Source organism: Eptesicus fuscus, chromosome 12 (genome assembly GCF_027574615.1).
Source record: "Eptesicus fuscus isolate TK198812 chromosome 12, DD_ASM_mEF_20220401, whole genome shotgun sequence".
NCBI classification, from domain to species: domain Eukaryota; kingdom Metazoa; phylum Chordata; class Mammalia; order Chiroptera; family Vespertilionidae; genus Eptesicus; species Eptesicus fuscus.
Genome location: NC_072484.1, coordinates 55,380,138 through 55,400,973, shown reverse-complemented (window position 1 = coordinate 55,400,973; position 20,836 = coordinate 55,380,138). Strand labels below are relative to the sequence as shown.

At 45.1% G+C, this 20,836-nt stretch overlaps 1 protein-coding gene across 1 annotated transcript in view; it reads left to right on the top strand.

Moving 5' to 3' along the window:
- Positions 1-20,836, top strand: part of COLEC12 (collectin subfamily member 12) — a 178,643-nt gene that overhangs the window by 151,156 nt on the left and 6,651 nt on the right. Inside the window, exons 6-9 of the mRNA XM_008160145.3 lie at positions 5,900-6,388; positions 7,239-7,375; positions 9,298-9,407; positions 16,208-16,353. Of these exons, the coding sequence (XP_008158367.1) occupies positions 5,900-6,388; positions 7,239-7,375; positions 9,298-9,407; positions 16,208-16,353 (882 nt within the window). The remainder of the gene's footprint in view (positions 1-5,899; positions 6,389-7,238; positions 7,376-9,297; positions 9,408-16,207; positions 16,354-20,836) is intronic.

The window sequence follows — 20,836 nt, the reverse complement described above, 5'->3', positions numbered from 1 at the left end:
GGGGGCGGGGAGGGGGTCGGCCGTCAGCCAGAGACCACTCTCGGCGCCTAGAGGCCACCACATTCCATGTGACTACCTGAAAACATTGCAGTTTCTTCAAAGCCAGCAATAGTGTCTGTGTCCCTCCAGTCTGCTCAGATGTTGTCTTAAACAATGTAACCTAGTCAGGGGAGTGACAACCCATCACCTTTGCTATAATCCGTTGATCAGGTTCCACATTCAAGGGGGAGGGATTACATAAGGGCATGAGTCATTGGGGGTCACCCCAGGGTGTGTCTGCCACACTGGTTGAATGAATATAAAGAGTGATAGTTAATGGGCCCCTGTGCGCCTGGAGGCAGGTCTGGATGGCAGATGGCAGGGTCCTGTTCAACAGCTTTGTCAGTGACTAGTGTGAGGATATGGATGACCTGGTAATCCAATACTTGTTGACATGAAACTGTATATACTAACTAATGGATGATAGAATCATAATTCAAAATGATCTGGAGAGGATGGAACTGTAAAACAATGCCAGCAAAATGAAATAGGGAACATCTGTAAAGTTCTGCTTGTAGATGGAACCAAACACAAATGTTAATGGGTAGCATGGCTTAGAGGAAGTATGCATGGAAAGCAAGGGTTTTTGTTGACAGTAAGCAACTAATGTGTCTACCAGGGAAGCTAATGTGATCTTTGACTATATTAATGAAAATGTGATATCCAGAACGAGGGAGATGAAACTCCATTCAGTATGGCAAGACCATCCCTGGGGGATATGGTATACTTGGGAGAGCCCCTTTCAAGAGGGACATTCATAGACCAGCATACTTAGAAAAGGAACCATGAGCTGTAAGGAAGGACTGAGGGACCTGGGAATTTTAATCTATAAGAGAGGCTGCTTAATGGAGAACAAGGCAGTTGTCTGCATGATTTAAAAGGCTATCATGTGGAAGGGATTTTTTTCCTTTGAAAAAATAATATGTTTTTATTGATTTCTGAGAGAGGAAGGAAGAGGGAAAGAGAAAATATCCCCACTGGGGATGGAGCCTGTAACCTGGGCATGCACTTTGACCGGGAATCGAACTGGTGACTCCTGGTGCATGGGTCGATGTTCAACCACTGAGCAACATGGGCTGGGCATGTGAAAGGGGTTTTAAATGACATCCAAGGAGCTCCAGAGGATGAAACCAAAACTAGTGGGTATTCACTAAAGGAAGATAAATGTTGGTTTTATATGATGTTCCTTATAAAAATTGGTGATGCCTGAAAATGTAATGGTTTCTCTGAGCAACAGGGGGGTGCCTGAACTCTAGAGGGGCTGGACAATTGCAAGTCAGGAATATTGCAGGTGGGAGTCCTACTGAATAAGGGGTGGGCTTTCAAATGATAGGGAAGTTCTTCAGTGTTTGATCTCTTTGTTTTTCTATTCTTTCTCAACCTAAATTCAGAATGAAGGCACATCTCAGCAGAGGTGCAACCTCATAAAATATGAGTTTTCAAAATATCTCTTGGAATTGTAATACCTTTAGACAATTCTGACATGGTATCTGGATATTTATTTTTCTAATTATAAATTTCATAGTTTTATTATTCCATTAGTTTGTTAGCTTGTCTTCTACAAGGAAACTTCTGGCATATTTAATAGCATGACTTGTCAGCTAAGGAGCTCATAGTTAAATAGTCAGACCCTAGCTTTAAATTAGCTAATGTTTCTGTTACTTGGATTATTTTTATCAGCTAATGTTGAGTATGAGTGTACTGAGTGCTTTATAAAAATCATCCCTCACAATGCACACTCAGGTGGGAAGCTCACCTCACCTCCTGAGCTATTCCTCTGCAAGCTGTGGAACTGTGTAAGTTGCATCCTCCTAGTACATCTGCTCTTCTCAGGGAGGCATGAGAGTTAGTGGGTGAGAACAGGAGCTCTGGAATGGGATAGACCTGGGTGCAAGTACCAAGTTCCTCATCCTCTCTGTGCCTCTATTTCCCCACCTGTGTCTACCTTTTAGACTCATGAGGACTTAATGCAATAATGTCAATAAAGCACTGGCAGGGGGGTTAGCTAATATTCATACCCAAGTTCAGTTCCTATCCAGGATTCCCTTCTACTGTAGCACCAGCCAACATATCACAGTGGAGAACAGTAGTTTTATGTGCACAAAGAATGAAATTGTACCGACAGGGTTAACATTGAGTTGGGTCCAATTACTGCTGGCTCTCTGGTGCCCAGCCCTGGAATCAGTCTCAGGTGTCACCAGCAGCCAGCTTTCACTCATTTTTAAATCCATGTTTATTGAGTGTCTGTGATATGCCAGTCACGCTGCTGAGCACTTGGATAAATTGTCTGCTTTCATTGTTACATCTCTTTAAGCTAAGAATGATCAGCACTCCCACTGCAGGGGAGGGAACGGAGGCCCAGAGAGCCTGAGTAACTTACCTAAGGTCAAGGAGCTAGTAAATGGCAGACTGTGCTACACTCAGGTCTGTCTAGCTCCTAGGCCTTTGCCTCCAATGACACCCTGCTGCCCTGTGATGACGCAGAACAGATGACCTATTCAGGGAGGTTGAGATGCAAGAGTTTCTTTTCAGGAGAGCAATTGATTAAGGCCTCAGTAAGGGATTGGCATTTGAGCTAGACCTTGGGAGGCTGCAGGATAGGGGACAAAGCAAAGTGGACCAGGCAGGAGGCCATCCCCACCATTTCTTGATACACTTCCTCAGAAGACTGCTTATCTGGAATCCTGGAGAACAGGCATTTGAAGGCATAGAAGCAAACTGGCCAATTGGCAAGAAACAGTAATTTAAATGCCCCTCCTCTATAGACAGGGAGCTTCCATGACTCTCCAGAAGCCTGTCTTTTTTTTTTAAACATATTTTATTGACTTTTTACAGAGAGGAAGAGAGAGGGATAGAGAAACATCAATCAGCTGCCTCCTGCACACCCCCTACTGGGGATGTGCCCGCAACCAAGGTACATGCCCTTGACCGGAATTGAACCCGGGACCTTTCAGACCGCAGTCCGACGCTCTATCCACTGAGCCAAACCGGTTTCGGCCAGAAGCCTGTCTTAAACATGAGATTGAGAAGCAAACTTTTCTTCAGAATAATTGCCAAATGATACCTATTGAATTTCTTTTTACTTTTTTAATATATATTTTTATTGATTTCAGAGAGGAAGTGAGAGGGCGAGATAGAAACATCAGTGATGAGAAAGAATCATTGATTGGCTGCCTCCTGCACGCCCCCTACTGGGGATTGAGCCCACAACCTGGGCATGTGCCCTTGACCAGCATCGAACCCGAACCCTTTAGTCCTGAGGCCAACGCTCTATCCACTGAGCCAAACCAGCTAGGGCAAATTTCCTTTTAATTTGTGCATTCCATTTCACCTAGTGAGGCAGAAATGACTTTTTCAAGTTGTAGGTGTTTAATAAGTGTTTGATTAATTTAATTACAGTCAAAGTAGATTTTTAAGTGAGAAGAAAGATACATCGGATTAATTACTATTTTCCTCTGTTCTTCCAACCTTACCACTCATGGTTCTAAAACTGAGTCTCCAAGATTTTTGCTAGCACTAAGAACTAAAGTGGTTTCTCTGCCTTCTGTTAAGCACCAGCAGTCATGTTGGAAAACCAATTGGCAAGTTATCTCAGGGGCAGGCCTGCAGTTTGGTTGCAAAGCAGAAACAGCACAGTGATTTAAAGTCTCTGTCCTCACTGAACTGCTTGGTTCCAGGATTCGGGTGTTCCAGGCTCCCAGCTGGAGTCTGGGGAACACGAGGAGGTTTTGCTGGCAGTGCGAACAGGGGCTGCTCAGGGCTCATACTCGGGCATTTCGGGAGCTTGTGATGGCTTTACCAGCAACATGGGTATCCTGGCATTTCAGATCCTGAGCCAGGGAGCCACCCACTTGGCCTTGAAAGCAAATCTCAGCATTGCTCTTGTGTGGGACATCCCCATGTAGCACAACCATTCTCTCGGCTGAACTCAAGTTATTACTGCACAAGCTCATAAATACTCCCACATCATTTATCCCAGTGTTTTTGGTTTTAAAGCACTAAAGGTAGCTTACATTTTATTTCATTTTATTTTCACTTCAACCACCACCCAATAAAAGTTTCAAGTGAGACCTAAAAACCTGGGATCATCCAGATGCTAATAAAACAAGACTAGCATCCCAGGTCCTGGAGGGGAAGATATATCCCTGGCATTAATAATCTTCTTTTAACGGGGATCCAGCACTGACTTTTAACATGGGCTTGGCTCTTTTTCTCAGTCATTTCTTTAAAAGAAATAGCAAGTTTTTTAAGTTTTAATGAGCCAAGTATTGTCTTAATGAGCAAAGTATATGAATGATCAATCCCTTTACGTATGGGACACCTACAGTACACTTTCAAAGCCCAGCCTCTGAAGGCAGAGCCAGCTTCCTGCTGCAGCTCTGTGATGGGTTTCCTGAGGCTGAGCAGCTGTGGACAGAGACATTGGTGACCGTGTGCATGCTAGGATTTTATCCACAGCATAAATATTAAACCTTATCTTAGATAACCTATTTGTGATGGATCTAGTGCTTCAAACGAAAAAAGCGGTTTTTATTCTAACCTTGATTTGAACAAAGAGCTTGGCGCCTCAAATGTGCTATGGGAATTATATGTCATAAAGGTCAGGTAGCATAATGGATGTGCAAGTGCCTCGAAAACTGTCATTCACTATACAGAATCCTGGTGTGTTTGAGTGAAGTTCCCTGTCAACCCTGAGAACTTAAGACAGTCCTACGTTAAGTGAGCTGCTTTATGAGATGAGCAGGTATTTGCCTCCCCACCCTGCCCCCTGCCTTTTTCAGGGAGAACTGCTGTTTCCTTTTTCTGGTAGAAAATGAGTCTTTTTTTTCTTCTCTTCCTTGCCAATTCAGTGGTCCACCTAGCTTCCCCCTCTAGCCCACCTTCCCTATTTGCATTATTAGACTAACAAACTGGAAAAAGTGAAACTGACCCTCCCTAGGTCTGGCCCCGAGAGCACTTTCCCACCAAGACTTCCTGTCTCTGAGCTGATCCATGATGAGCAAGGCTCAGCCCTCGGGACAGCAGGGCCCCTGCAGCACCGGTGAAGAGGACAGGAACACCAGGTGGATGCAACAGAGGAAGAGCCTCTCTGGTGTGGTTATCAGGACAGTACTCCTCAACACATGATAGCATTTTTTTTTCTAATTCAACTATTTAGGTATCCCACAATACCTTATATGGTGCTTGTCATATAACAGGTCATTAATAAATATTTGTCCAATAAGTGGAAAAAAGAGAAAATAAGTGGGAGGGAATCTTGATCCCAAGCTGCCCAGTTTTTGCTGGTGACACATGGTCCCATGGACTAGGAGAACCCAGTTCGATGGTGGGAGTCGTGCTGATGCTGCTGCATGAAGTTGTCCCTTCCCCTACAACATCAGCGAGTACCAGAAAGTTGTGTGCCTAAGACAGTGATGGCGAACCTATGACACGTGTGTCAGCACTGACACACGTAGCCATTTCTGATGACACGCGGCCGCATGCCGAGGATGAAACATTTGCTGCTCCTGAGGATGAAACATTTGCGAAATAATGTTTTTTTCCTCAAAGTGACACACTACCCGAGTTATGCTCAGTTTTTTGGCGAAGTTTGACACACCAAGCTCAAAAGGTTGCCCATCACTGGCCTAAGAGCTACTCTAAATGCTTGGAGCGGGAGGGGTGAGCTTAGAAAGAAACATTTCTGTTAAAAAAGAAAAAAAAATACTGTCAACAATAGTATGGTAAAACAGTAAGCAATCCTTAATGTATATATTTTGTATGTCTAGATCTTTTTAAATTGGAAGGTTTATAAAAGGATGAAATTTTCACTGTCACTTACAATGGATTTCATGTTGTACCATTTGTATTTTTGTTTTAGGTCCTCCTGGTCCCCGGGGTCCGAAAGGTGACAGAGGTGCGCAGGGCCCCCCTGGTCCCACTGGCAACAAGGGACAGAAGGGAGAGAAAGGGGAGCCTGGTCCGCCCGGCCCTGCCGGTGAGAGGGGCCCCATTGGGCCGGTTGGCCCCCCTGGAGAGCGAGGCAGCAAAGGCTCCAAAGGATCTCAGGGCGCCAAAGGCTCCCGGGGGTCTCCAGGGAAGCCCGGCCCTCAAGGACCCAGTGGGGACCCAGGCCCTCAAGGCCCACCAGGCAAGGACGGACTCCCCGGCCCCCAGGGCCCTCCTGGCTTCCAGGGACTACAGGGCACCGTGGGGGAGCCCGGGGTGCCTGGACCGCGGGGGCTGCCGGGCTTGCCTGGGGTGCCAGGCATGCCAGGCCCTAAGGGCCCCCCTGGCCCTCCAGGCCCATCAGGAGCAGCAGTGCCCCTGGCCCTGCAGAACGAGCCAACCACAGCGCCTGAGGCCAATGGTAAGTCTGAGCCCTCCCTGGCACCAGGGGACAGGGGCAGCGTGTGTGCCCTCCATGCTCCCCCCACACCCACGGGGGAGGCACGGGGCTCTGCTCTCTCCCAGGCGCGTGTAAACATGACAGGTTCTCTAGCCCTTGTTTATTTAACTGAGTCGGCCCTCAGGGACAAACTTGTCCCCAGACATTTCCTTCATCAAAGTCCAAGGCTGGCCACTCCCGACCCATCCTGTCCTCACTTTATGCCCTTCACCTGGCGATAGATGTCCCTCACTTAACGTGCAGGTGGGACTTTCTGTTACTGAAGCCCAGATTTCATGTCTTCCGTGAAGGTATTATGGTGACTTCTAGCCCTTTTCATAATTAAACCTTTGGTAAAATCTTAAATGCTGGGTTTGCAACCAAGCCTATTTTCCTCTCCTTTGACCTACACCTGATTCCACTTGATTTCCTTCAGTACAACTCAGGTCATCTTTGCTGTTCTGTGAGCCCGACTAGGTTCCGGGTTCTCCCATGCGGTTGTCTATAGGTTCCATATGACTCCAGACTGACGGTGACCATCTGTGCCTGCACTGCCTTTGGCTGTTGTTCCTGTCATTGTAAGGACTAATCTGGATGCAGAAGAACAAAGCCCAGATATTTTCCAGATTATGTAGTTTAAACCGTAATTGCAGCTCCCTGCACTTGTCCTTGCTCCCAGCATGTCCGGGCTCCGCACGCGGACATGGGGGCTGCTCCTGGCCTGCGAGGGAAGGAGGGCCGGGGCTGTGGCCTGCGAGCACACAGCTGAAGAAGGCATGGTGCTTATCCTGTTTTGTTTTTTAATCAGTGTTGCGAACCTTTGCACTCCTAGGCTGCCCGCCTCACTGGAAGAACTTCACAGACAAATGCTACTATTTTTCGGTCGAGAAAGAAATTTTTGAGGATGCGAAACTTTTCTGTGAAGACAAGTCTTCACATCTCGTTTTCATAAACACAAGAGAGGAACAGGTATGTTTGCAGCATACTTAGAGTTGGGGAAAACTATAATTTAGGGATAGTTTACATTTGGAAATTGCATGCTTACTGGGGAGTCAAAGATATCAAGAATTCGTGGTCGCATAAAAACAGAAGGCTGTATTATGGAGATTTGGGCTTTCTCCAGTGACAAGATGCATTTCTGGCATGGGAATTGTATCCTCCTGCTTCCACCTGGAAGATTGCTGTCCATCCTGGGAGACGTGTGTCTCCTCCTGGTGGCTGTCAAGAGCAGTAACGCAGAAGGGAAGCCTGCGGGCTGGCACCGGGCACCTGAAGAGAGAGAGGCAAAGGCATGAGCACCGTAGGGGTAGAGTGAGGTGTAAGGGACCAGACGTGTGGCCCCAGCAGGGTCAGGAAGAGCAGACAAGGCCATAGGGACAGAGCCCACACGAGCTAGTGATGGTGAGCACTCAGTAGGCCCTTGCTGTGCGCCATGCAAGCCATTTTCTCCTTTAAACTTCACAACGACCCTCCCGAGGCCTCATAAGGTTTAAATGATTTAATCATGGGATGGCAAATAGATGCAGAGCTGAGCCTGAAAGTGAGGTCCATCTGGCAATGCCGATGCTCTTTCTTCGGTGCCACACTGTTCCAGTGGCCTCCTTCCTTTTCCCTAAGTATCTCCAGCAAACACCACCCGGAAAACGGATGCTTCCCATAGTAACTGACTGGGAATGAGCATATAAGCAGGTGCCTGGGCTTTAGGATATACAGAGCTGGGCCCAATCCCAGCTCAGCCGCTTATCTTTATTACGTAGGTTGCTGTAAGGCATAAAGACGCGTTGCATATGACACACTGGATGTGGCATCTGGCCCAGGGAAAGTACTCCATGATGCCATGGCTGTTACTATTATAGACAAACACAGGAGGGGTGGGCGATCGAAGGGGATGGAGCTGGCTGAACTCACTGAGTGGTCTAGGTGAGTTAGAGGAGGAAGAGCATCGCTGAAACATCACTTATGAGTTTACTAGGGGCCCAGTGCACGAATTTGTGCACCTTGAAAGAAACTGTGGACTGCGAGGCTGCAGTGGGCACAGGGGTGAGTCTCAGACCATTCTCGGCACCCCGCCTGGCCCCTCCTGCACGGCCCCCGGTCCCCTGTCTGCTGGCAGCCCTGCTCCTGCCACCGCTGCTCCCATGCACTGACAGCGCCAGACCTGCTTGCACCTGCTGACAGCATGGAGCAATTGGGGCTGGCACCATCAGCAGGTGCGAGCGGTGGCTGCTGCCCCAATCGCCCCTCAGGAGCAAGGGGAGGTGGAGAAGCCCTCAGGTGCAAGCAGGGCTGGAGCCAGCAGCAGGTGCGAGCACTGGGCGCGAGTGCAGTGCACGGGAGCAAAGAATTTTCAGTAACCACCCCGATGACAGCGACCAGCGCACTGCCTTGGTCTGGTGCCCCCACTCACTTGCTCCACCATCCCGCTGCAGCCAATGCCCACAATGTTCCGCGCATGCCCCTTGGTGGTCAGTGCACATCACAGTGGCCAGTTCGGTTGTTCCGCAGTTCGGTCTATTTGCATATTAGCCTTTTATGCAAATTGTCCCCTCAAATGGGAGTTCAACCAGGGGGCGGGGCTGTCCAGACAACCACCCGCGGCCCCTCCCCCGGCTGGCCTGGCCTGATCAGCCCTGATTGGAGCAGGCCAGCCGGACCCCACCTGTGCACAAATTTGTGCACCGGGCCTCCAGTATAGGATAAGAGGGAAACTGTCAAAGCCCCCAAGACAGTGCAAAACAAAAGTACAATAAAAAGGAGTACAGCAAAAGCAGAGTAATGTGCTGACACACATCCTCTTTTAAATTATCCTTAGTTTCTAAATGTTGGGGGAGAAACCCCACAGACATCTGTTCCAAGAAATACTAATGCACCGTCTCTGGTTTATTGCTCAGCAATGGATAAAAAAGCAGATGGTGGGGAGAGAGAGCCACTGGATCGGCCTCACGGATTCGGAGCATGAAAATGAATGGAAGTGGCTGGATGGGACGCCCCTAGAGTATAAGTGAGTGCTCAGAAACTTCCAGATCGGTGGTCAGACTCACGCTGTTCTGTTTTTCACCTCTTGCCTGACTTCCTACAATTTCTTTCTTAACAACTCTAAGTCCTAGACCCTCCTCACACTGACGTTCCTGGTACCAGTTGTGCATTTCTATGAAGGGAAATTGTGGTCGGGACGATATATGCTATAAAGTAGGATTTTTCTTTTTAGGGAGTGAACTTTTTTCCTTTCTGTGACTCACAAAAAACACACTTGTAGCTGTGATGTTCTCTTTAAATGCTGCTAGGAAGGAGAAGGGAGCCCAGACGACCTCAGGCACATTCAGAGTTCACCCCTAATCTGGTTGGGCTTCTGTCCAGAGCATGATTATGAACTGCAAGTTTATACGGGAAGTTCAAGTGTACTCTCAACAAAGGTGTTTGTGGGATAACCGTCTCCTAAAGGTTTGAAGATTCCCTCGTGTGGTCCGATGTGACGTGGGTTCTCTGAAGAATGCAAGCATGTCACAGCACCTTCTCAGAGCTCCGAGGCCCAGACCTCTCCACCAGCTGCCTACCCCAGGTGTCCACCGTCCCTAATCCTGCCCAAAGGTCTGACGATAACTTCGTGCCACTTTAAATTTCACTTCTTCCTAGTCCTGCTTTGCCTCTAATCATTAGAGTCTAATGGATGTAGAAATGTACAATAAACTGTACCAAATGGAGCAGAATTTCTAAAAACCCACCTCTGAATCCTTTCCTTTGCTGGAGACAGAGAAGACAGGCCCGTAGGTGCCCATAGGGGTGAGGGCATCTCAGCTTCAGGAGCATGTCCCGAGCGTGGAGGAGACTGCAGCATCCACGGCAGCAGGAGAGGAGAAAGCAAGGGCGTTCCAGGTCTCAGAGGGTGTCACGGGCATTGAGGCCGGACCTGGAGGAGTCGAGGAGCAGGAGCGGGTCAGAGGTGGTGGAGAGGCCATAGGTACATGGGCTGACAGAGACTGCTCTGTACTTTTAAGTCCTCCATGGGAAAACACGATTGAAAGATACAGATGACCAGAATAAGGCCATGTCTTTAAAAAACGAGAGGGCCCAAAAGTCAAGGTGGAACATTTGAAGGTTTTAGGTCGGCTGAAGATGAGCCTCGGCCTGGCCTGACAGACATCCTGTCTGCTCCTCTCTGCACCTGTCCTTGGGGAGAGGAAGTGGCACCACACCCTGGTCCCGGGAACTTGGCCGTCAGCCGGAGGAGAGTGCCCAGCATGGCTGAGGTGCGCTTCAGGAGGCTCAAACAGTTGAGAGTTGGCATCTAAAATCGGAGCAGTGCAGGGCTGCGGGTGGTGTGGGAGGCAGTGGTGATTAAAGGAAAGGGTGAATCTGACTGACAGGTAAGAATGCCAAAACCTTTTTTTTTTAAAGGAGTCCGAGGGGTGCTGAAAAAATATCAGTCTCCTCCACTTTTCTCACAGCCATAAATGCAAAAAAGGTCTGGGTTAGACTCACTAAGAAATTCAATCTTAAGCCTTCCTCCAAGAACAAAACAAACGGATTGGCGCACATGGAACGGACTGAGGAGAAACATGACTGTCTACGCCAGCTCTCCCAAGGCGGGACTTTCCTCCTCGTCCCCAGGCTCCAGCGAGAATTACATGATTTGGAAGGAGAGCACCAGCTTTGGTACCTGGGACCCGAGAAGGATTACATCACCAGACACCTTCCCGGGACCCTGTCCCCAGCCACAGCCGCCCTGGAACCCCCTGCGAGCTTTGGCTCTGCGTCCCAGCCACAGCACCGACTGCGCTTCTCATTTTCCACCCGAAGGAACACATATACGTGTAAAAAACCCCAGGATCAAATTTTTAAAAGCAAGAATAAACTAGGCAGACATAGCATGAGGCCTCAATAACTCGAGGCTAATTTAACTTGACATAGAATAATAAACACTGCACAAACTAGAAGAGAGCCAGTGCCGCGAGGGGAGAGCACACATGCCCTGGAGCCGATGGTCGGGCTCCAGGCCTTGACCGAGCACGCTCAGCTGTGCGACCTTGTGCGAGCTACCCAATCACGCGAAACTCCATGTCCGCATATAGGAAGGAATATCACGGAAGGACCCACGTCGGTATTGTGACTATTAAATGAGATAATATACATAAAGCATTTAGTACAGCACTTGGCCCACGGGGAGAGCTCAAGAAATGTCACCTGCTAGCGGCCCGGTATTATTGTCATAATCCCAAGTATTTTCATGCTAGTCAGTAATAGCAGAATACTACTACGTAGCATTTATATGTTATACAGTATCCTGATGGAGATGCCGCACCCAGTAGCTCAGATATCAGACTAAGTTTGGAAAGAAGACAGAAAGAACGTTCTCTGCCACGCCTTGGCATAGGGGCTGGGTGCCAGGCTCTCAGAGATCCCCCCCAAACACTTGTCACCTTTACCCTCTAGACACTGGCTCGGCTGCCACAGGTTTCCTCTCACCTTTCTTACATACACTCACACGCCCTTTTGAAATTGTCTCAGGGTTTTGTGGTTACTGTTAAAGAGGAAATAGACCAGGGATAAAAGGCTCTCTCCTCGGCCTCTTGAAACCTCTCCATGTTTCATGCTGATAGCTGATTGAGAAGGACGGTTATGGAATACACAGACAGAAGCAACAGTCACATGGAATGGATGCCACAGGCTGAGGGACACCCAGATCTGAGCTAAGGTTTATTTCCTATACAGCACATGACCTGACTCACTGACAGGACCAGCTGTTGAGGAAAAGGACGGCATGAACTACAGTATCTGTGACGTTACAGAGCAGTGCCCAAGACAGGGTCCCCGATGCTTCGGGTCCACACACAGGTAAAATTCCAAAAGAAAGACTGGAGGTTGACAAACACTGCCGAGATTTTATTTGCCAACTATGGCCGTGGGTTTTGAAAATCACCTATCCACAAATCTCAGCACTGAAAAAAAAAAAGAAAAAAGAAACCTACAATCCTTTTCAATAAAAGACGGCTGACCATCACACACACACAGAGTCCTTATTTTTCTTCTTTCACCACAAGCCTGTGAAAACTCCATTCCTGGCCAGCACCAGCCCCCTGACTGGCGATTGGCCAAGGTCCCATGGTAACAGTGATGATCCCGGAGTGCCCCCTGTGAGCCAGCCTCCATGCTGGGGGATCTTTTCCAGAGTGTGTGGCCAGCAGTGTGAGCGAGAGGTGGTATTCTTCCACTTATGTAAGAAAACCAGACTTCCAGGACCACGATCCAGAGGACATATGTACCAACCCTACATGTGGGCATAGCAAAGAGCGGGGCTTCAAAGGGTATTTCAACATTCTCCTCTCAGTAACCAACAGATCTAGTAGAAAAACCAGAAGGGATATAGTGGACACTACCAACTAACTTGACTTCATGCACATTATGGAGCATTTCACCCAGTAACTACAAGTATACATTCATTTCAAGTACATATGGTACGTCCACCAAGATAAACCATACGCTGGGCCCTTAAACAAGTGTCGATAAATTTAAAAGCAGTGGAATTATGCAGAATATGTTCTCTAACCAAAGCAAAATTAAATTAGCAATTGAGAACAACAACAACAAAAAAGCTGTAAAATCCCAAAATATTTGGAAATTAAAGGACACACTTCTAAATAATCCACGAATCAAAGAAGAAATCACAAGAGAAATTTGCAAATGTTTCAAACACAATGAAAGTTTGTAAACATATCAAGTTTTTTTGGGATGCAGCTAACAATTTTAAAAGGGCACTTATAGCTTAAAAACACTTAGAAAAAAATATTTTAAGTTGAAAATCAATGATCGGAGCTGCTACTTTCAGAGATTAAAAGAAGAAGAGCAATTAATCCTACAGTAAGTAGAAGGAAGGAAACAACAAAGACTGGAAAGAATGAAACAGAAAACGTACAAACCAGAGAGGATCCGTGAGCCAGGAGCATGTCAAAGCTAATCTTCCTGCTCTTGAGGGAACAAATGCAGGCACATCCTTGGACGGAAGTCATCACTGTGAATGGAGGCTAACAGGGGAGTTAGCACAGGGGAGCCGGACCCAGTGGGATGTGCAGACTATCCCCTTGCTCAGCGCAGTACTATGAAATGGCCTTGCCTGCCCACCCGGCTTGCCATTGCCCACCTTAGATCAATCATCAGAGGTGTGATTTTCTTCCTGAAACACACTGAATCTCCTGTATTCTTGCCCACTTCTTGGTCCCCTGCACAGGACATCACTCGGTGGGAGCATGCTGTCAAGTTATGAGCAACAGCTTTCATCTCAACATCGCAAAGATAAAACATACCTGCCTTTCTGTCTGCACAGACTGCTCCAAACAACTTGATGTAATAGAGGGCCATAGGATGGTGGGGACCGGAAGGGAGCCCTCGGTGCCATTGAACTCAGCAGTACCTCACTCAGGTGCATGCTTCATGTTCCTCCCAGAGCGGCACTGGCTCAGGCCACTAGAGAGAAGTCTTCCACTGAACAGACCCCTATAGCAGGAGAAAATTCTACAGCAAAGAAATACTTCTCACCAGTAAGATTTTCCTATTTTGAAGCCAGGCTCTTACCAGCAGAAGCTTTTTGGCCACGAAGCCTCAGTCGATCTCGCGGTCGATGCGAAAGTTACTAAGTTGGAAGGGGCAATTCCCAAGACTGGGACTTCGTGTTCTGTCTCCAATAGGGTCAGCCCAGAATCCTGGGGGAAGGTCACACCCACAAGCGGATGTGCTTGTGTGTTTCCAGTTCTCTGGAACAGCGAGTCCGAGTGCTTCCGAGGCCCCTGGTGTACTTACAATATGCCATCTAACCGCTTCTGTGACATGTGCACTATGTATAGTATGGGATGCAGGAATTTTTCAGCTTAGGCCTCTGCCATTCTGTTCCCATTCTTCACCATTCTCTGTCTCTGTCTCTCCCCGCAATCCTTCCCTTTCTGTAAGCATGTCCTTTGGTGGGATTTTTTTTTTTTATTCCCCCAAGCATCCACGTGAAAGTCAACTATTTTCCCTTCCAACTTCATCTCTCTCTGGCATCACGGTGGCAGTCTGAAGTTTTTAATTCATTTGTTTCTTGCCTGCTATGTGAATTCTCTGAGGGCTGGGGCTCTGTCTATTCTCCATTTTGCTGTGTTGCCATCACCTAGAATTATCCCTGACCCCATAGTAGGTGCTGTGTGGATATCTATTATGTGAAAATGTGAATGAATTAGTATTTTTAACTCTACCTCCTATGACCCTGTTTTTTAATCTCATCAGTTGATGGTTTTATCTAAGTAAGGTCACTCATCATTTTTTTAAAAAAAATCCCAGAATATACATTTGATGTGGGAAAGTCTTCTATTTTGTTGCCTTATTCCTTTAACTGTAATTTTCAACTGTCCTTTCCCACTGCCTTCTGATTTTGCTGGTTTTATTGTCGAAAGATGTGGGACGATTGGGCTCTATCCTCGGGTGGCCCTAGGACACGGTGGTTGATGGAATAATGAGTCATAGTTTATGGGAAGCACTCCTGCTGCAGATGTTCTTCCCGACCCTCCACGTGACCACAGGCTTCTGTACAAGACCTGCTTCTTAGAGAAAATTTGCCGTTCAAGTTTTTAGTCTTGGTAGCACCTCTAACTTAGTGCATGAAAATAGAATAAAGAAGAGCAAACTTGGCAAAGTGGTGATTTGAGCAGCGGCATCCAAGTTAATAAGCCCCAAGTGAACTCATCTTAAAGAAAACTTGTTTTTAAGAATCTCTCTTCCAAAAAAGTGAGATGTCTGAGTCATTTTCAGTAAGGTTAAATTACTGTTTCTTTCTAAAGCCACCAATGATCTACAACTTAGCCAGACGACCATAACCAAGTGTCTGGAATTGTAGGGCCTCTCACTTTCTCTGCCTGACTCTGACTTGTTAGAGAAGCAAGGTATCAAAATGTACAAGGATCCCTTTAGGTTCTCACAAGAGAGAGTGTGTGTGTGTGTGTGTGTGTGTATCATATACTCAGAGTGCAGATAAATTCATGCACAAATATTTACACATGTGTCCAGAAGTTAGCATCGCAGTACACGTGAGACAATTTTCATTCATCTGTGTGGAAGAAGGATTTACTCTCTCAGCATTGTGATGAAGTAGCTCAATGAGTTGATTTCATTGGGACAAAGAAAATAACCTTGTAGGGAGATGCTACAATACACACTATAGGCACATCTCGGTTCCAGACCACAATAAAGCAAGTCATAATCTTTTTGCTGGGGGAAGGTCTTGCCTTTAATATGTAAAAAAAAAAAAAAAAATTTGCAGCATCATAAAACAAAGCACAATAAAATAAGGTATAGCTGTACTCTGCAAAACAGCTGATTCTTATTCTGAATTAAGAGTTATGCATGAGCCCTGGCCAGGTGGCTCAGTTAGTTGGAGGGTCGTACTTTGCACTAAAAAGATTGTGGGTTCAATTCCTGGTCAAGCAATTGGTCGCAGGTTTGAACAGGAGGCAACCAATCGATGTATCCTTTCTCTTTCTCTTTCTCTTTCTCTCTCTCTGCCCCCCTCTCTCTTTCTCCCCTCTCTCCCCTCTCTCTCCTTCTCTCCCTCCCACCCTCCCTCCCTTCCTCAAAAAAAAATTTTTTTTAATTAAACATATCCTTGGGTGAGGATAAAAAAGAGTATATATGAATTTTTAAATAATGCATTTTCATTCTAAGACAAATGACATGCTTCAGTTTTGGGGTGTTTTTTTTTTTATATTTCCCTGCTGCTTTGGGAGAAAGAAAACATCTACATGACTTTAAAATAACATTCAATTTCTGTTTTGTTAAAAGAAATTGGAAAGCCGGACAGCCAGATAACTGGGGCCATGGCCACGGGCCAGGAGAAGACTGTGCTGGGCTAATTTACGCTGGGCAGTGGAACGATTTCCAGTGTGAAGACATCAATAACTTCATATGTGAAAAAGACAGGGAGACAGGTAAGCAGTAGAGGGAACTGAAGAGGGAGCTGCAGAGGTTATATCCTATTAAAGAGCAAGAGGGCGCTGAATCCAGTCCTGATTCTGCCACTGAGGAATAATAATAGCATCCTCTTGATGAGGTTGTTGTGAGGAGGCGATAATAAAGGTGCCTAATGTAGAGAAAGTACTCAATAAATGTTAGACTGACTAGCCTAGGTTATATTTTCAGACATTTGTTCTTTAACATATGGCACCAGTGTTATATTTTTTTTTTCATAGCGTTCCATACACATTCCAGATAGCCAAGCATTTAATTCCACCTGTATTTATTTAGCATTTACTATGGGCAAGAGGCTGTAGAAGATAATGGAGAGATATAGTCAGTGCCCCTTACAAGTTAATAAGCCAAAGAGACTTTTAGAGATTTTTTTCCATTTCAAAGGTACGTATCTGAAGCTTCATTTAATACATGACCTTCTTTAGAATGTGTTCTCTTAATTTTCTTCATCACAACTAGATTTAAAAGTTTTGGGGAGAAGGAGTGAATCTAATAGTTATGGGATTTCTTTTGGAGGTGATGAAAATGTTCTAAGTTGTACAACTTTGTGAATATTATAAAAACCACTTTAATTGTATACTTTAAATGATATGTGAATTGTATCTTATTAAGCCTTTATTATTTTTTTTAAAGTTGGAAGACCTTGAAGGGCAGGCACTATCTTTGCACTCTCCCTCTACCTTGCTGCAGAGCATCAGTATATTTCTAAAGGGTACCCCAGTTTTTTGCAGCTGCTGCCCAGGGGACATCCCTTGATCCCCTACTTCTAGAGCTTGCATTCCTCAGTTCCCATGGGCCAGTAACAGAGACACAGTTCTTGGCCAGCTACCGCCCCCAGGGCACAGCACACACAGCAGAATGAATTATACCCCAAGTGTTTCTGTGAAAGAAGCCTATTTGCTTGTCCTGGAGCTTCAGCAAGAGGGGCAAGGCTTCTGGTTTGGCACACCTCTAGGGGGCTTCTGAGGCCAGTGGACTCCATCTTTGCACACTCACTCTGCCTCATTCCAGGTAATCAGTATCTCCTAAAAAGAAGCTCATCTGGTGTCCTGATCATTGCGACAACTGCTCAGGAGACACTTCTAGGTCACCCAGGTCTGGTTGCCAGAGGGGCATACATTTGTGGTCCTATGTATACATTTACATATCTTAAAAGCAGCTGCCTGAAGATCTGGCTTCCAATCAGTCCGAATCTGGGTGCTGACTGAGAGCCTCTCCTTTAGTACACGGACAGGTCTTGGAATTGCCTCAATTACTGGGGGACTAATTATAAAATAGGCTACTTAGACAATCAAGAGCTAGGGCAGGGTTCAATGATAAGGTTCATCTCCTATACAAGGCTACTCCCTCAAGACTGGAAAAGGTGGCTCTTTTATCTAATGTATGGAAACCAAAATGGAGAATCAAGGTAAATGAAGAAAAGAAATATGTTTCAAATAAAAGAACAAGATAAAACCTCAAGAAGTCCTTAATGAAACAGAGATAAGTAAAATAAGAAAGTGCCAAATAGAAGTCACAGAGCTGAAGAATTCAATAACTGCAATGAAAAATATACCTGTGGGATTCAACAGTATACTAGATGAAGCAGAGGAAAGGATCAGTGAACTGAAAGAGAGGGCAGTGGAGCTCACTAACTCAATCAAGAAAGAAAGAATTTCAAAAAGTGAAGATAGCTTAAAGGAATTATGAGACATCCAGTGGACCAACATTCACATTTTAGAAAGTCCCAGAAGAAAAAGAAAAAGATAAAAAGACAAGCTTATTTGAAGAAATAATGATTGAAAATGTCCATAACCTAGGGAAGAAATGTCTATAAGCTTGATCAGACATCTAATCCAGGAAACCAGAGAGCTCCAAATAAGAGGAAACCAAAGAGACCTGCAACAGGTTTCTTAAAATATCAAAAAGTTAAAGGAGAAAATATTAAAATTAGCAAGAGAAAAACTACTTGTTGCATATAAAGAAACTCCTAAGAGACTATCAGCAGATTTTCTTTTTTTCAACAGAAACTTGGCACGCCAGAAGAGAATGGCACAATATATTCAAGTGCTGAAATAAAAAACATCCAACCAAGAATACTCTAGTTGGAAAGTTGTCCTTCAGAATTAAAAGAGATTAAAAAATTTTTCCAGAAAAGCAAAAGCTAAAGGATTTCATCATCACTAGACTAGTCTTATAAAAAAATGTTAAAGGGACTTCTTTAAGCTGAAAATAAAAGTAACTGGGTAAAAGATGAACATGTACATTTCATGGGTAAAGGTGAATAGTAAAATTCAGAATACTCTCATTTTGTAAAGATGGTACATTAATCACTTATAGAGCTAGTATGAAGTTTGAAAAAAGAAAAGTAATAAAAATAACTGATAATTTGTTAAGGGATAAACAACAGAAAAAGATATTCATTGTGACATCAAAAACATAAAATGTGGTGGGAGAAGAATAAAAGTGTAGAGCTTTAGAATGTGATCAAACTTAAATTGTTTTTAACTTAAAATAGAGTGTTATAAATATAAGCTGTTATATATAAGCCTCATGGTAACTACAAAGCAAAAACCTATAGTAGATACACAGAAAGAAAAAAAAAAAGGGAGAGAGAGAAAGGAAACTAAGCATACCACTAATGAAACTCATCAAATCACAAAGGAAGAAAGCAAGAGAGAAAAAAAGAGAGAGAGAGAAGGAACAGAGGAATTACAAAACCACCAGAAAACAAATGGCATTAAGTACATTGTTATCAATAATTACATTAAATGTAAATGGACTAAATTCTCCAAAGGACATAGAGTGGCCCAGCCAGTGTTACTTAGTGGTTGAGCATCAACCTATGAACCAGGAGGTCACAATTCAATTCCTGGTCAGGACACATGCCCAGGTTTCAGGCTTGATCCCCAGTCGGAGGCATGCAGGAAGCAGCCAATCAATGATTCTCTCTTATCATTGATGTTTCTATCTCTCCCTCTTCCTTCCTCCCTGAAATCAATAAAAATATATTTTAAAAAAATTTTAAAGACAGAGTGGCTGGATAGATAAAAATACAATCTATGTGCTGCCTACAAGAGATTCACTTCAATGAAGGACACACAGACTGAAAGTGAAAGAATAGAAAAAGATATTCCATGCAAATGGAAACCAAAAAAAGTTGGGGTACCTATATGAATAGGAGGTAAAATAGACTTCAAAGATTTCTTTTAAATGATATTTAGAGAGAGAGAAACATTGATGCAAGAACAAATGGAATGGAGCCCACAACCTGAGCATATGCTCTGACCAGGAATCTAACCAGCAACCCTACGGTGCGTGGGATGACACCCAACCAACTGAGCCATACTGGCAAGGCAGGCAAAATAGACTTTAAAACAAAAACTTTAATAAGACCAGGTCATTACATAATGATAAAGAAGTTAATATAACAAGAGGATAAACATTTGTAAGTATTTATGCACCCAACACATTATACTTGAAGCACCAAAATATATAGAGCAAATAGTAACAGAACTAAAGAGAGAAACAAATAGCAATACAATGATAACAGAGGACTTTAATGGATAAATCATCCAGGTAGATAATCAGGAAGGAAACATTGGCCTTAAACAACATATTAGACCAAATGGACTTAACAGATAATATACATAACATTCCATCCAAAAGCAACAGAATACATCTTCTTCGCAAGTACATATGGGACATTGTCCAGGATATATCTTATGTTAGTCCACAAAACAAGTCTTACTAAGTTTAAGAAGACTGAAATCATATCAAACATCTCTTCTGACCACAAGGATATAAAACTAGAAATGAGTTACAAGAAGAAAAATGGAAAATTCACAAATATGTAGAGATTAAACAGTATGCTACTGCACTACAAATGGGTCAAAGAAGAAATCAAAAGAGAAATAAAATATCTTGAGCCCAGCCAGTACGCTCTGTGGTTAGAGATCAGCCGAAACACCCAAGGGTCACAGGTTCGATTCTGGTCAAGAGTACATACCTGGGGGAGAAACCAAGATGGTGGCATAGGTAAACACCTGAACTGCTGCCTCGCACAACAATTTCCAAACTACAACTAAAAGACACAATGGACATCATCCAGAACCACAGGAAGGCTGGCTGAGTGGAAATTCTACAACTAGAAGGAAAGAGAAAAGCACACTGAGACTCACAGGAGCTGCGGAAGGCAGAGGTATGGAGGTACGCACACGGAAAGGGCTGGCAACTGAGTATGCGGCTGGCTTTCTCAATCAGGAGGGAGACAAAAGCTCCTGACTGCTCTGAACTCCAGTTCCGGGAGAGACTCTGGGGACCCAGACTCATATGGGGAGAAACTGGACTGCCTGGCAACGGGCGAAACTCGAAGGTGGCTTTCTCTCAGAGGTGCCACTGAGCGATTACTGCAGGACACTGAGACCCAGGGGCTTCTTAGGGCAGGGCTGATGGGAAGCCATT